The sequence below is a fragment of the Zingiber officinale genome, chromosome 9B (assembly GCF_018446385.1).
Source record: "Zingiber officinale cultivar Zhangliang chromosome 9B, Zo_v1.1, whole genome shotgun sequence".
Lineage (NCBI taxonomy): Eukaryota > Viridiplantae > Streptophyta > Magnoliopsida > Zingiberales > Zingiberaceae > Zingiber > Zingiber officinale.
This window is the reverse complement of record NC_056003.1, coordinates 89,685,877-89,702,297: the sequence shown is the minus strand read 5'-3', so window position 1 is coordinate 89,702,297 and position 16,421 is coordinate 89,685,877. Positions and strand designations below refer to the sequence as shown.

At 36.6% G+C, this 16,421-nt stretch overlaps 2 protein-coding genes across 2 annotated transcripts; both read right to left on the bottom strand.

The window, feature by feature from the left end:
- Window positions 1-788: 788 nt before the first annotated feature.
- On the bottom strand, window positions 789-1,649 carry LOC122023136. The gene is made up of 2 exons (XM_042581226.1): window positions 1,407-1,649; window positions 789-1,322 (listed from the first exon to the last, which is right to left on the bottom strand). The coding sequence occupies exons 1-2, from the start codon at window positions 1,467-1,469 to the stop codon at window positions 789-791; spliced, it is 597 nt and encodes a 198-aa protein (XP_042437160.1). The 5' UTR covers window positions 1,470-1,649.
- Window positions 1,650-5,050: 3,401 nt separating this feature from the next.
- LOC122023135 lies at window positions 5,051-8,189 on the bottom strand. The gene is made up of 6 exons (XM_042581224.1): window positions 7,957-8,189; window positions 7,790-7,872; window positions 7,036-7,690; window positions 5,977-6,864; window positions 5,783-5,888; window positions 5,051-5,686 (listed from the first exon to the last, which is right to left on the bottom strand). Exons 1-6 carry the CDS (start codon window positions 8,187-8,189, stop codon window positions 5,051-5,053), a joined length of 2,601 nt encoding a protein of 866 aa, XP_042437158.1.
- Window positions 8,190-16,421: the final 8,232 nt, after the last annotated feature.

Below are 16,421 nucleotides of genomic sequence, written 5' to 3'. Positions count from 1 at the left end.
ATGTCATGCAAGAAGTCACAATCCAAATAATAAGAATTATTAATTGATGTCTAAATACATAGTCACAATACATACTGTCAATTGTTTAAAACCTGGTCCTTTTGAAATACCCCTTGATGCATTGTATATCTTGACCCCACTACATTGTAAAAATAGAAAATTAATTTTTCAACCTATAATGAATTGAATGCATTCAAAATTAGCATAAGTTACAACTTACTTGGTCACAATAGTTTGCCAAGCATGATCTCGGTTCCTGTTACTCAAAGAGTCCAATAAATATATCATATTCTTATCTTCATTAATTATAGTCAAGATCCAATGGTACCTACACAAAAAAAATATAACATTGACTAGCATGTAGTAGGAAAAAAATAAATAATTAAAATCTTACCCAGTGTTATATGGGATGAAGCATATGCTATCTCTATTCGATGCTCCCAACTGAGCAACAATATGTTGTGATAATTTACTACCTTCTTCACCCACACCGCATGTAGGTATGTGACCAGGATCCACAAATGACACATACTCAGCTCTATTTTCTTTCTTCATGTATTTGTAAAGGTAACTGCATGGTATTAATTGCAAGGTAATGGCAAAGTAATGAAAAATCTAAATATACCCCATGTAAACCAAAGCAAAAGCATGTGAACAAATATTGTGAACAAAGCAAAACATGTGAACAAATATTGTATTTAACACATAACATACCCCATGTAAACCAAAATGTGTCTGGCACCTATCTCTTTCATCTCCATAAAGCGTAAGATATCTTCTCTTAGCAATCATACACTTTTAGGACGTCCAAACATAGCTTCATCAAATTCTATGTGTATGCTCTCATCTTTAGGCATCAATCTAATAACATAGGAGTAGATATACTTGCATGCCATCGGTAAAGTTTTCTCAATTTCCTTGTACTTGTCTTGATCACCATGAACATCCGAAGGAGCAAATGATTGATGTTGTACATTCTTCTGCAATATGTTAAAATATTCATATGAGTATTCAAATGATTGAGGCTTTTTCAAATACAACTTTTCAAGATAAATTGAAAGTACCTTCTTTGTTGGTAAAATTACCAACTCTTTAGGCCAAGCAACAATTGTTCCAATAGCATCATTGATGATTGTTGGTCCAGACGGAATTGGAATTGGAAGCTTTGCTCCTTCATCTAAAACAACATCAATAGATACCTTGAAATTCCCTTCTCCAAGTGGAACATGATGAATCAGTATATTTGGGCCTCCTTCTGATAGTATTGTGCCGTACGCCACCACATTTTCACGTTGCTTCACAGCCAGGTTACATTTTTTTCCCTTTAACAAAAAAAATAAATTGTATATAAATACCTTAATTTGAAAGAAAAAAATAATTTGACATAAAATTGAGAAATATAAAACCTCAAAGCTTGAAGTGCCACATTCATAAATCTCGACATCATCTCTCCATTTTGGGTCGTTCATGTTTGAGGACTTGTTCGATATAACAGCCTCACAAGTCTGATTATCAATGACCTGAGCAAGTTGAGCCTTCAATTTCTCTACTTCAGCCTTCAAGCTCTTATTCTCCTCCGATTGTTCTTTGAAATTATCGATCAAATCCTTTGGGACTGATTCTCTACTCTTTCTTGCAGTTTTAAAGTAGAGTTGGGGTTTTACACATCCTCCCACTCCTCTAACTCATCCATAGTGTTCTTGATTTCCTAAAGCAGTAGTTAACACATCATTCATCCCAGAAGATTTGAACTCTCCTTTGACTTTCTTTTCCATTAAGTCATCCTACAATATGAGATGTAACAAATCAATCCAAAAATTCCAATAATATTTAGCTAAGCAATATGAAAAGTAGATAAAAAAAATAATTACAATTTTTGCAATGACTTCTGCTATCTCCATATTTGTTATGTGGCTGATTTATCCTCACGGGCTTTACGCCAAAGCATCGATCTATCAACTTCCTCATTTTCAGCAATTATTTTTTTTCCCTCTACAATTCCAAAAATGATCAGCTACATAATATTAAATACTTGCTTGAAAATGATAAGTATAATTGCATGGTAGCTCACCAATTCAGCCTCTAAGCCGATGTAACCTTTGTGAGACAATCTATGATGATATTTATAATGCATCGTTCGTTCTTTTTGCTTTTCATGAATAGCCTACATAGAAGATACATTCATAAACACCCGTATGCATTAGTATGCATTATATATAGCAGACATGCAAACAATTATAAGTGTATAAGCAAACAATTATACTGTAAACAATTAAACTACAAAATATGAATGATGTTACGAAACCATAATCCTAACTATATATAAACTGCAAACAATTAAACCTGCAACCATAATCCTAACTATATATAAATTGCTCTACCCAATGAAGTCTACCCAATAAACCTGCAAACAATTAAACGTGATTTGTGCATTGATTTTACGGAATCTATATATGAATGATGCATTCAAGACAAAGTAGCAAGGCTTCAATTTGTATCAGACAAGAATTATTCTTTTGGTTTGGTGGTCAAAAGTGCTTGAGTAATTCTTTTCAATCCCCCCACGTGGCTGGGTGGTTGCAATTCCTCCTACACATAGATTTTAAGTGTATATAAAATATGTTATACACTAAATCCTATGTAGGAAATTCAACATCTAAATGTAGGAAATTGCAAATGTAAAGTACAAATAACACCATACTTTAAAAGACAATAAATTTTATAATCAAAATTTGCAAATGAGATATTTTAAAGATTTTCAGCTAACACCATATGAGTGTGTACCTCCCATGATGGATGAAGTCTCTCATCTACAAATGCTTTCCAAACTGCTTTGGGAATTTGATATTGGCTAGGTGGAGAACTCAATTTTTCAGGATTGTCTTTATTTGGCCAAACAAATCTGCTAGTGAGTTTATTTTTAAAATCTCGTCACTTTTGAGATGCTGAATTCATCACAGCAGTCTCACTTTGTGGTGTTAATTCGAACACATTCTTCAACACAAAAAATTAGTTAATACTATTAATAGAGAAGTTGAATAGAAATAAAACAATAATAGACATACAAGCTGGATAATTATACAACTAATATGACAAGAATTGATTAAATAAAACAATGATAGCTATATGACAAGAATGGATTAAATAAAACATTGGCAGCAGAGAGTTGGAAGCTAACTTGATTTGAGATTGTATGTATTTATTAATCTTACCTAAATCTCTTCCCACTCTTATTAATGCCTAGAAAATTCATAAATTATGCACAGTAGAAAAGTATAATGAATCAACATATATCAATCACTAACACAACCATGTCTGTGAATCAGAACTCTCATTCATACTCCACACCCTATAACTCATTAGTGAGTCACTCTTGAGAGTTCACTAGCTTTCTCTTGCTTGAATAAGAAACTTCTTACCACAATCTTCTCATACAAAGATTTACAGCAAGCAAAAAACTCTAAGTTATTAGGTAAAAGAGAAAGGATTTAAATATCATACCAGTGTGGTATTAAAAAGCGAGGTATGAAAAAAAGTAAGAGAGATTTTATCTTTCTTACTAGTGCGGTATGAAAAAGTGAATGAGATTTTATCTTTGCAATTGGGATAAAGTAAGAGAGACTACTCATTAAGGAGAAACAAAGGAAGAATGCTGTCATACAAAGGGTTCTTACCACTTCTTTTTACATGCAGGTTCTTTATTTCAATTCTATTAATCTTATGTTAAAGTCATCATATAATTCATTCATGCTTATATTGGAACTCAACCCCTAATCTATGTTTTAGAATGAGTTATGAGAGGTTAAATAACAACTTTTGCTAAAAAAGGCATATATTAGTGAGGTATAAGGGATACAGATTGTTTCTCAATCTTTTAAACTGGCAGCCTATCAAGTGATCTATTTGTCAAGAATGTATATTAGGCGCAGTTCATGCATCATGTGGTTTAAGGAGTAGTACAAGAGAGAGGCTTTAGGTTGTTATTATATATGTGGCTACAAGATTTTGAGAAAAATCTCAAGCTCGACTCTTGGGTAGTTGGGTTTCAGGTCATGCATCTTATGCATACTATTTTAGGTCAAGAATCTCTACCTATAAGCCATGTGTAGCACTAACTAACGTGAATTGCTACTACAGCACAAACCCATGAGTGTTGTAATTTCTCTAACATACTTCACAAGGTGAAAAATCTCAACTACATCAACATGCACATGGTTCTACACTCTTTGTAAACTTGGAAATTAGGTAGCACAACTACATCAACATGCACATGGTTCATGCAATAGTATTAACTAAAATTAGTTAATACTATTAATAGAGAAGTTGAATAGAATTAAAACAATAATAGACTACAACTAATATGATAAGAATTGATTAAATAAAACAATGATAGCTATATGACAAGAATGGATTAAATAAAACATTGGCAGCAGAGAGTTGAAAGCTAACTTGATTTGAGATTGTATGTATTTATTAATCTTACCGAAATCTCTTCCCACAATTTTTGTTTTATATTTTCTGGGACAGTAGGCCAAGACTTTATGTTGATTGGCACCATGGTTCTAGCAACACAGCCAATGTACGATTGCAATGCCTTTCCATTTGCATTGTATAATGGTCGGCCCATGTCATCATAATCAATCTTCGCTTTTTTCCCCCATCTTGCAGCTGCAGTAAGTTTACACATTGATGTAGGACCTCGTTTGTTCTTCTGCACATCGACAGAACGTTCTTCTCTATTAGTACCTTCATGTACCACTGTATCAGCTACACCATGTAGCTCAGCATCAACTACTCCATGTATCTCCTCAATTGCTACTACTTGTTTTTTATGACCCATCGAGTATTGTCTGCATAAGAACATCAATGAAACCGCTATTAAAATTGGTACAATAACAAAAACATGACATATATAATCATAATATCAAAAATATAAATAAATAGCAACACAAGTATAAGCATAACATGCAATTACATAACATAATTTTTTAAAGTGCATAAAACATTCCTTTATGTTCATAACATAAACATTACACAAAAATTTAAAACATCATTTTTTCTTTTTTGTGACCCAAACACCCTCAATTTCTGATCTAATATATCTTTCATGTGCAGGAATGCAATGAGTATCAACATCATCAATTGGTCTAGAATCAGGAATACTGCTCCAATTGTCATCAGCATCTCCCTCATAACATCTATTTGGAACTGGAAGCACAATTGACCACCCCTTTGTTAATGGGTCATCAATATAAAAGACTTGGTTGACTTGACTTGCAAGCACAAATTCGTCATTCTTGTGTCCACGTTTGTTCAAGTTGACTAAGGTGAAGCCACATTCATCATTGTTGATTATTCCTTTGTCATTTGCAACCCACGCACATTTGAAAAGAGGAACTTGAAATTGATGATAGTCTAATTCCCATATTTCTTCAATCACTCCATAGAAAGACACATCAGCTAGCAAGGGATTCTTATCTTTAGCACTACAAACAAGCATAGTGTTGGCAACTAAAGAGACCCCACTGTTTTGGCAAACTCTGTCATCATCTCGCGCCTTTGTTTGGTATAAATTACCATTTATCACATAACTATTATACTTAATGATTTGTGCACGCGGTCCATGGGTCAACCATGTTAATGTCGATGTTGTTCCACCATTGCAACTGTCAATTTCAGCAGCCACCTAACATGTATTCAATTTGAATATGGTGATTAAAAATAGTAGATATAAGTTGTTTAGCACAAATGATATTAAAAATTTGATGAATCTAATACCCACCTTTGCACGAAACCAATCAATAAACCTCTTGTTGTGAGCATCTTGTATCCACCTTTCATCTTTCTCTTTTTTGGGAAACATTGATTTCAAAAAAGTTTTATGTTCACTGTAGAAGTATTAATATGTAAATTTAAGTGAGACATTAGATAATCTCATTTATGTGTGCAGAATTATAAATAATACAACACACTTACATTATATAGCGAGATACTTCTTCCATATTTTCTAGCACAGTCAAATGTGCTTGTTGCAGATCAACTTGTTGCACTATAATTGGTGTGATGCATGCTTGCAAGCCAGAACCATTTGCTTTCGGGTCTCGAATTGATTGAGGAACTCCAATAGGATCAACGTCATTGAGGTATTCTGAACAAAATTCAATTGCTTCTTCTGCTAAATATCTCTGAACAATGCAACCTTCAGGATGTTTTCGACTGCCTACATAACTCTTAAGCACCTTCATGCATCTTTCAAATGGATACATCCATCTAAAGTAAACTGGTCCACATAATCGGACTTCTCGAACAAGATGGACAGTTAAGTGAAGCATGATATCGAAGAAAGATGGGGGAAAATATTGCTCCAATAAGCATAGTGTAACAACCAAGTCAGATTGCAACTTATCTAACTTGGCTACATCTATAACTTTGCAACAAATATCTTTGAAGAAAAAACATAATCTTATGATGGCATATCTAACATGTTTTGGCAGCGCATCACGTATAACTATTGGCAAGAAATGCTGCATTAAAACATGGCAATCATGGGATTTCAAGCAAGTCAACCTCAGCTGATCCATGCACACAATATTATTCATGTTTGAAGAGAAACCTTCTGGAACTTTTATATCCTTTAATGACTTGCACACTTGTAACTTTTCTTTTTTTGTGAATGAGCACACAGCAAAAGGAAGATATGTTCTCTTCTCCCCAACTATAGGTGTTAATTCAGGTCTAATTCCCATCTCAACCATGTCCAACCTAGCTGCCACATTATCCTTGGTTTTTCCTTTAACATTCATCAAAGTATTAATGAGGGATTCAAATACATTTTTCTCGATGTGCATAACATCAAGACAATGTCTTACATGCAAGTGTTTCCAGTAAGGAATATTAAAAAAGATTGACTTCTTCTTCCAACATTTTCTGAAATTTATTGCTTCTAAATCTTTTTCTTCTATATTGACTTCCAACTTATTAGCCTTTGCATGCTTTTTTTTCCCTCTCACACTTATCTTCTTTCCAAACTCACACCTTATGTCAGAAAGTTTCTCAAACAACTTAATCCCAGATAATGGTCTAGCTACTTCTCCAAGTTCTTCCATGCCATTAAACTCCTTCATTTGCCTACGATAGGGATGAAACCGTGATAGGAATCGCCTATGGCCCGTAAATGACATTTTCTTCCCATTTTCCAAGTGTCTTGCATAAGTATCTTCTCCACATAATGGGCATGCATAATAACCATGTGTAGTACATCCACTAAGGTTACCGTAGGCAGGAAAATCATTGATGGTCCATAATAAGACTCCTTTAAGAGTGAAGAACTCCCTTCGATAAGCATCATAGACTCCATCAACTCCTGCCCACAATTGTTGCAAATCTTCAACTAACACCTCCAGATAGACATCAATATCGTTTCCAGGCTGCTTAGGCCCTGAAATGAGCATAGTTAGCATAATGTATTTCCTCTTCATGCACATATTTGGAGGTAAATTATAGTTAACCAACATAATTGGCCAACAGCTGTACCGACTACTAAGGTTGCTATGAGGATTAATGCCATCAGCTGCAAGTGCTAGACGAAGATTTCTTGGCTCACTTTCAAAGTCGGGCCACATATGATCCACCAACTTCCACGATGGTGAATCAACTGGATGACGTAACTGACCAACAACTCTTGTAGAATCTGCATGCCATGTTAAATTTCTTGAGGTCTCTAAAGATTTAAACATGCGCTTAAATCTTGGTATGGGAGGGAAATACCAAACCACCTTAGCAGGAATACCTTTCTTCTCAACCTTGTTTTTGGTTAACTTCCACCGTGACAAGCCGCATTTAGGGCAACTTACGCAGTTTTTATATTGCTTCCTATAAAGAATGCAATCATTGGAACAAGCATGAATCTTTTCATGAGTCAACGACAAACAACTCAACGTCTTTTTTACATCATACATTGAGGACGGTAAATTGTGATTATTTGGCAACATATCCCCAAAATCCAATAGTAAATCTGAAAACAGAGCATCACTCATTCCATGCCTTGCTTTGGTATTGTACAGTTTCACAAGTGCACTCAATTTTGTGTAACGTTGACATCCCTTGTACAGCGGCTTCTCTGATTCCTCTAAAAATTTCATAAATTCTTCAGGGTTTTCTGTATAGTTATCATACGCTGCCTCACACATATGAGCGGTTTCAAAGTTGTCATAATCATTATTAATTTGCTCCTGGTTGACACTCCATTTTATTTTATCATCTTTAGCGGGCTCACCATGCCAAATCCAATTCACATAATTTTGACTAAAACCATGGAAATAAAGATGCTCTGAAATGGACTTCACCGATCCTTTTTTAAGATTGATACATTTGCAACAAGGACAATGAATATCATTGGGATCAATATTGGGATTCTGTAAACAATATCTAATAAACTGTTCCACACCCTCCTCATACTGTTTGGACCTTCTATCCAAGTATATCCAAGATTTATCCATTTAAATCAATCAAAATCTACAAACAAATAGGTCAACATTAAAAGATATTAAAGTGAATAAACAAAAGTTAAAACTACATGTAGTTCAAAATGTAAATCCCATGGAACTTTAATTTATAAATCCTAATGCAAGAATTTAGAAGAGACAATTCAAAGAGGTAGGTGTGTGGTATGAAGAAATTTTTATTAGCATTAATAAACTAACTTCTAATGGTATTGAGATGTTTATAATATGGGTTGGTTAACAAAAGAGTCAATCAGTAGTTTCATAATTGTGTTAAACAAATGGTGCGCATGACTCATGCTATGTGGATGACTAGATACGTTGGCTTAATTTCATTTTCCCAACTTTTTATTTATAGTTTAATGTTATTTTGTAGAAATTTGGGCTTGAACTTGATGTTAAGTTGATAAGATTGTTTTTTTTTGTTGTCATAGACTAGATTGTCAAGGAGCATTTCTTTGCTTCTTGATTCCTTTGCTTCTCATTCAGATTCAGATGAATCTGGAGACAAAAAGATCAAGAGGAGAGACTTAAGGAAGAGAAGATAAGAATCATCGGATGATTATTCATCATCGTCTGAAGAGAATGAGAGGAAAGGCAACCTAAAGCGAAAACAAAGAAAGAGAAGTAGAGAAGTGAAAAATAAGCGAAAGGAAAAAAGATCTAGTAACCATTTCTAGAACTTTGTCTTTTTTTCTTAAACTTATTATTATTATTATTTTTCACAATCAGTTTATATAGTTTTTGGGATGTAGAGTTATGGACTTAATTGATTTATTATTTTTTTTATTGCTTTATTGCTGCTCAGCAATGGACGTTTCTGACAATGATAGTGAAAGAGACCTATTTCATCAAAACAATGAAGAGATTGTAAGGAAGGAATTAGGGTTGGATTGGATGCTAAGATCCACAGATAAGATGATAGAGAATAGCCATGAACATGATGTAAAGGAAGAAACTCAAAAGCATGAAACTGTTGAGGTGATTTCAGGACTTAGTCTAATGCCCTCCTTTTGCAAGGGTTTTAGAATTATTATTTTATCAACTCAACTGGTTTAAACTTTAATTGTATATCATACTTATGAAATTACTATTATTAACACATTATTGATACAATAATTACTAAATGTCAAGGTCTTTAGTAACGGAAGGTACGACATGGAAGCTAAGGCAGATGTCAAGAAAAGACCGAATTAATATAACATCAGATTCTACAAATGAGATTTCGAAGGGCATGATCTACGGGGGAAATGTTATGGGGAAAATATCCACTAAGTCAATGGATGGAATGCTTGTGAAGCAGCAAAGCACACCAGAGTAAACAAATGTTTTCTTAAGATATCAATAGAGAGTCAATCCTATTGTGACACATGTTAAACAAAAATAAAGCAATATAACATAGTTGAATCTGTGAACGGACAAGCAACATCTAATATCACAGCATTAATCAAGCCATTTACCCTAAGCAACCATCCACCTTAATCCTTCATCTTATGCAAACTGTCATCTCTGAGACACTCTGTTTGAACCATGATTAACTCAGGAAAATTAACAGACAATCCTACATCCATATTCATTGACTTGGACCTAATTGTACCAACTCAATTGAACCCCATCTCATCTAAATTTCATTCTACTTGACTTTCTGTAGCCATATTTTCTAGCCATATCCTTTTATGCAATTCAATATAAAAATTAGTTTTCATATCATTATGGGCAATGTGAAGAATTGTTTCTGATTCATGCAATAAACTTGGGATCACAGGATTTAACCATCAAGATAAGACTATCTTTTAAGTCCTAACACTTCTAGAGAAAAACATCACAATAGAATAACAAGCTTTCAATTATTTTTTTTTGCCACGAATATAGGGAAAAGCACAAGATCAGAAAAATCGGGAAGATTGACAAGAGGATCTCACCAACAAATTGCTAAGATCTTGAAGATTAACAAAAGAAGAGTTTCAATCTAGAAGAAAATAAATACAACACTAGTAAGAAAGAGGATCTTACAGTGGAATCGAGCGGCTAGCACAACCCTAGCACTGTCGTGACAACCCTAGCACTGTCGCGTCGCTGAAGAACACAACCTTAGCCGATGGTTGATGAAGAAGAAGGAAACCTAGCAGGTCGTGTTGATGAAGAAGGAAATCGTCGAACCTTGATGAAGAAGAGGAAATCGCCACGTTAAACCCTAAACTTGTATGTCGCGTCGGGAAGAAAAAAGTCGGGAAGAAGTCGGGAAGAAAAAAGTCGGGAAGAACGGGAAGTGAGAAACATAATAAAACTAATTAAGGGTTTAGTACCGTGGAGATTAATTGGGTTGAAAAAATTAACCGATTTAACTCATGTTTCAATTGGTTCAAACTTATTACTTCATCACTTAAAATTATAAATTTTATTTTGACACTTATTACTTCATCGAATACATATTACGAAGTAAATCCTCGCTTAAAATTATATGTGAAACCCACTTTTTTTAATTTATGAAGTCTAAAATAATATTTACTATCCTAATTTTATTAACGAAGTATATTAGCATATATTACTTCATAATTAACAATTGCAGAAGTAACCAGTGGCGAAGTATATCATCAAAATTCACATAGTGTGTGAGTAGGAAAGGATCTTACTAAGCCTATGTGCTTATATTTTTATTTCCCTTGTACTGCAGAAAAGGGTAAAGCATGGTTAAACTAAAGGGAGCAGCAGAAAGGGCAAAGATGTGTGTGGCAGTGGCATGGTGGAAGAGATCTGTTTTGTGTTTTCAGGACTTATATATGTTTTAAGATTTTGCATGTGAACTATTTCTTTATTGCTACTTTAGATGATATTAGCTTGACTTGTTGGATGTTTTATACTTAAGGTGAACTATGATGGATCGAAAGCGCTAGAGGGGGGGTGAATAGCGCTCGTGGCTATTTCTTTTTTCGAAATATCGGAATCGTAAGATTAAGTAACGCAGCGGAAAAAGTAAAGCAAGCACAGAGACACAGGGAATTACTTCGTTCGGAGCCTTAGGCGACTCCTACTCGAAGGCCCACGATCCTTGATCTCTTCCGGTGGGCAACAACTATAATATCGTAAATAAGTACAAGGAGATTAGTACAACTGGAATTGAAATAATACCGACAACAAAGTAATAACTGAAGCTTCGGGTCGTCGGCGACTGTAACAGCACTTTAGAGTCGTTTCTTGAGCAGCACACAGCAGAAGGAAAGCTTGTCGAATCGTTGTCTTTGGCTGCACCCTCGACCCTCCTTTTATATGAGGTTCAGGGCGCCTGGGTCCTTTCCGGGCGCCTGGAGTGTGACGTGGCCAGCCAACCAGGTTGCTCCACGTGGCGAAGTCGCGCAGGGGATAATATTTGGTCCCGGGCGCCCGGATCCATCCCGGGCGCCCGGACCACCTTTTTCCAGCAGGTTCCTCACCTGCAAACAAAGGTTAGTCCGAGCAAAATACCCTGCAAGACAGCGTTAGAATCTGATAAAACATAGTAAAGAATAAACGACAGTCTTCGAACTGTCCGAGTCTGACTTCGGATTTCCTACCGGAAACCCTAGGTCGACCCGACGCCTACTGTTCCCTCTACGGGGAACGCGTCCTCACCTACTCCTCTCAGGAGAGATTACCTGATGCCAGTCCGGTCCTCCAGACCGACTGGACTTTTCGCCTAGGGTTACCACCCCCTAGGACCTAGGGTTACCGCCCCCTAGGGTTTTTCTCCACCTAGGGTTACCGCCCACTAGGACCTAAGGTTACCGCCCCTTAAGGTTTTCCTCCACCTAGGGTTACCGCCCCCTAGGACCTAAGGTTACCGTCCCTTAGGGTTTTCCTCCACCTAGGGTTACCGCCCCCTAGGACCTAAAGTTACCACCCCTTAGGGTTTTCCTCCACCTAGGGTTACCGCCCCCTAGGACCTAAGGTTACCACCCCTTAGGATTTTTTACTTGCCTAACCGCAGCTAGGACTTTCCTGAAACACTCATTCAAACATGTTAGATCACACACTAACTTAACTTTGAATCCTTTTCCATTATCAAAACTCAGGTTCGATCGTCGGATGCTTCCTGCACCAACAAACTATACTTACCCTTGCTTCCATGATGCCTCGAAATGCTAAGTACTTGTTTATTTAGAGAATTGTTAGTGATCATGAGCTCTAGAGAGCAGTATACATGTTTAGTTTTCTTCTTATCTTAGTACGCTTTATGCTTTAGTTAGACAAGCATGTATCATGTTTCAAGTAATAGATAGTAAATAAATTTTTATATACATGAATGCTAGCATGTTCACATGTTTTGGTTATATAATTAAGTTTTAAGTTGTAAAGAAAAAAAAATAACAAAATTTTTCTTCCGCTGCAATGATTTTTTATGCATGTATGTATGTTCGCGTAGCGCCGCCCTGACCATCAGTAAGGGGAAGGGCAGGCGTTATCTACCGATCATACTAAGTCTTTGGTGATTTAGCCAAAGCTAACTCAAGTCATAGTATGATGTCGATCTTGTCCCACGAAAATTATAGCGAATTGGTAAGAATCTTGTAGTGTGGTTTGACCACATCCATGACTTGATTCTACAAAAGCCCTATAATTTAGTGGGAGCATCATTTAGTTAAAGGCCTAATTAAATGATAAGTGGAATATGATATTTACTTCCTGCTTTATTTATGTTGTAGATTGCCATGTAGACGAACATGAACATTTTCTCCTTGCGTTCTATCCTTGACAAGGACAAGCTCAATGGAGCTAATTTCCTGGACTGGTACAGGAATCTGAGAATTGTTCTCACATAAGAAAGAAAACTGTACGTCCTGGAGTAGCCCATTCCCGAGGTACCTCCTGCCACTGCCACGCGAGCCGACCGAGATGCTTATAAGAAGCATCAAGATGATGCATTAGATGTGGCATGCCTCATGCTCGCAACCATGAACTCTGAGCTTCAGAAGCAATATGAGTTGATGACTGCTTATGATATGGTTGAACATCTTCGTCAACTATATCAAGGACAAGCAAGGCACGAGAGATTCGAGATCTCTAAGGCACTGTTTCAGTGCAAGATGCAAGATGAGACTCCCGTAGGTCCTTATGTACTCAAGATGATTGGGTACATAGAGAAGCTACAGAGGTTGGGATTCCCACTTGGCCAAGAACTGGCCACTGACTTGATCTTGCAATCCTTGTCAGAAAGTTACAGTCAATTTGTCATAAATTACAATATGAACGAAATTGATAAGCCACTGCCTGAGCTGCTAAGCATGTTGTGAACTACTGAGCTCAACCTTAAGAAGGTAAAGCCCAACTCCATTTTGATGGTGCAAAAGCATAAAGGCAAGGGCAAGCCTAAAAGTAAGGGAAAGTCCCAAGCCAAGGGCAAAGGCAAGGTAATGAAACCTAAAGGAGGGGTTGCCAAGGATGCTACCTGCTTCCACTGCAGTCAGACCGGGCACTGGAAGAGGAACTGCTAAGGATACCTGGAAGATCTTAAGAAGAAAAGAAATGAGATTTCTACTTCAGGTATATATGTTAAAGAAATCAATCTTTCTATTTCTTCATCATGGGTATTAGATACCGGATGTGCTTCTCACATTTGTACTAGTGTACAGGCGCTGAGAAATAGCAGGGCATTAATGAAGGGCGAGGTGGACATACGAGTAGGCAATGGAGCACGGGTTACTGCTGTTGCTGTAGGAACTTACTATTTATCTCTGCCCTCTAGGCTTGTACAAGAATTAGATGAATGTTGTTATGTGTCTGCTCTCACAAAGAACATCATTTTAGTTTCTTGTTTAGACACGAAAGGTTTTTCATTTATAATAAAGAACAAATGTTATTCCGTTTATTTGAAAGATATATTCTATTGTAGTGCACCTCTGATGAACGGACTCTACATTCTAGACTTAGAGAACCTCATCTATAACATAAGTACTAAAAGGTTCAAGTCAAATGAAATGAACCGAACCTATCTCTGGCATTGTCGTTTAGGTCATATAAATGAGAATCGCTTATCCCAGCTTTATAAAGATGGTTTGTTGGACTCATTTGATTTTGAATCAAATGAGACATGTGAATCATGCCTACTGGGCAAGATGACCAAGACTCCCTTTAGTGGACACAGCGAAAGAGCAACTGACTTGTTAGGACTTATACATAGTGATGTATGTGGCCCTTTTAATGTCATTGCCAGAGGTGGTTATAGGTACTTCATTATATTTATTGATGACTTTAGTAGATATGGTTATGTGTATCTGATGACACATAAGTCACAATCCTTGGAAAAATTCAAAGAATTCAAGAATGAAGTACAAAACCAGCTAGGCAAGAATATTAAGATACTTCGATCAGATCGAGGTGGTGAACACCTTAGACATGAGTTTCATGACTAACTAGCTGAGTGTGGGATTTTATCCCAACTCACTCCTCCTGGAACACCACAGTCGAATGGTGTATCCAAAAGGAGAAATCATACCCTATAAGATATGGTACGATCTATGATGAGTCACACAAATCTTCCTATATCTTTTTGGGGATATGCTCTAGACACAGCAACCTTCACACTTAACCGTGTTTCATCCAAAGTTGTGGTAAAGACACCATATAGGATATGGACTGGGAGAGATGCCCAAATATATTTTATGAGGATTTGGGGTTGTGAGGCTTACGTTCGACGTCAAGTCTCGGACAAACTGGGACCCAAATCTGATAAATGTTATTTTATAGGATATCCCAAGGAAACGAAGGGATATTACTTCTACATTCCCAGTCACCACAAAGTGTTTGTGGCTAAGACTGGGGTATTTCTAGAAAAGGACTTTGTTTCTAGAAAAACTAGTGGGAGTACGTTCGATCTTGAAGTAGTTCAAGATATGCACCATAGCACTGAAGCCTTGATGGAAGTTGAACTGGAACCGTAAAATGTTGTGGATGATGAGATTGTTGCACAAGGAGTTGAGGAACAGCAACCAGTTCAAGTAGACCTACCTCTTCGCAGGTCTGACAGGGTACGTCGTCATCCTGAGAGATACTCATTTCTCTTGTCTGACCATGACGACGTTATGCTCGTTGAGAATGAGCCTACCTCCTATCAGGAAGTTATGATGAGACCAGATTCTGAGAAATGGTTAGAGGCCATGAGATCCGAGATGGAATCCATGTACACCAACCAAGTATGGACTTTGGTTGATCCACCTGAAGGCATCAAACCCATTGGGTGTAAGTGGGTCTTTAAGAGAAAGACTAGCATGGATGAACTTATACATACCTATAAGGGTTGTTTGGTAACTAAAGGTTTCAAGAAAATTCATGGTATTGACTATGATGAAACTTTTTCTCTAGTAGCGATGTTTAAGTCCATTCGGATCATGCTTGCTATTGCAGCATACCACGATTATGAGATCTGGCTGATGGATGTCAAAACCGTGTTTCTGAATGAAAACTTGCTCAAGGATGTGTACATGACACAACCTGAAGGTTTTGTAGATCCATTGCATACTGGCAGAGTATGCAAGCTGCATAAGTCCATTTATGGACTAAAGTAAGCTTCTCGAAGCTGGAATCTTCGATTCGATGATGCGATCAAACAGTTTGGTTTCATCAAAAATGAAGATGAACCCTGTGTCTACAAGAAGGTTGTTGGGAATACAGTTGTCTTCCTTGTATTGTATGTGGATGACATACTACTCATTGGAAATGACATCCCTTTGCTGCAGTCTGTAAAGACTTGGCTGGGGAATTGTTTCTCAATGAAGGAATTAGGTGAAGCCGCCTGTATTCTAGGCATAAAGATCTATAGAGATAGATCTAAAAGATTGTTTGGCTTAAGTCAAAGTACATATATTGACACGGTATTATTACGGTTTGCCATGCAGTATTCCAAGAAAGGATTTCTACCGATGTCACATGGTGTGAGGCTTTTGAAGA

Excerpts from the sequence above, each read along its gene's own strand:
- LOC122023136 (XM_042581226.1), bottom strand. The coding sequence starts at position 1,469 with ATGAACGACCCAAAATGGAGAGATGATGTCGAGATTTATGAATGTGGC. Across the intron at positions 1,323-1,406 it reads GTGGCACTTCAAGCTTTGAG|GGAAAAAAATGTAACCTGGC; the intron begins GTTTTATATTTC and ends TTTTTGTTAAAG.
- LOC122023135 (XM_042581224.1), bottom strand. The coding sequence starts at position 8,189 with ATGTGTGAGGCAGCGTATGATAACTATACAGAAAACCCTGAAGAATTT. Across the intron at positions 7,691-7,789 it reads AAACAAGGTTGAGAAGAAAG|ATTCTACAAGAGTTGTTGGT; the intron begins GTATTCCTGCTA and ends CATGGCATGCAG. Across the intron at positions 5,687-5,782 it reads TTGATTGGTTTCGTGCAAAG|GTGGCTGCTGAAATTGACAG; the intron begins GTGGGTATTAGA and ends AATACATGTTAG.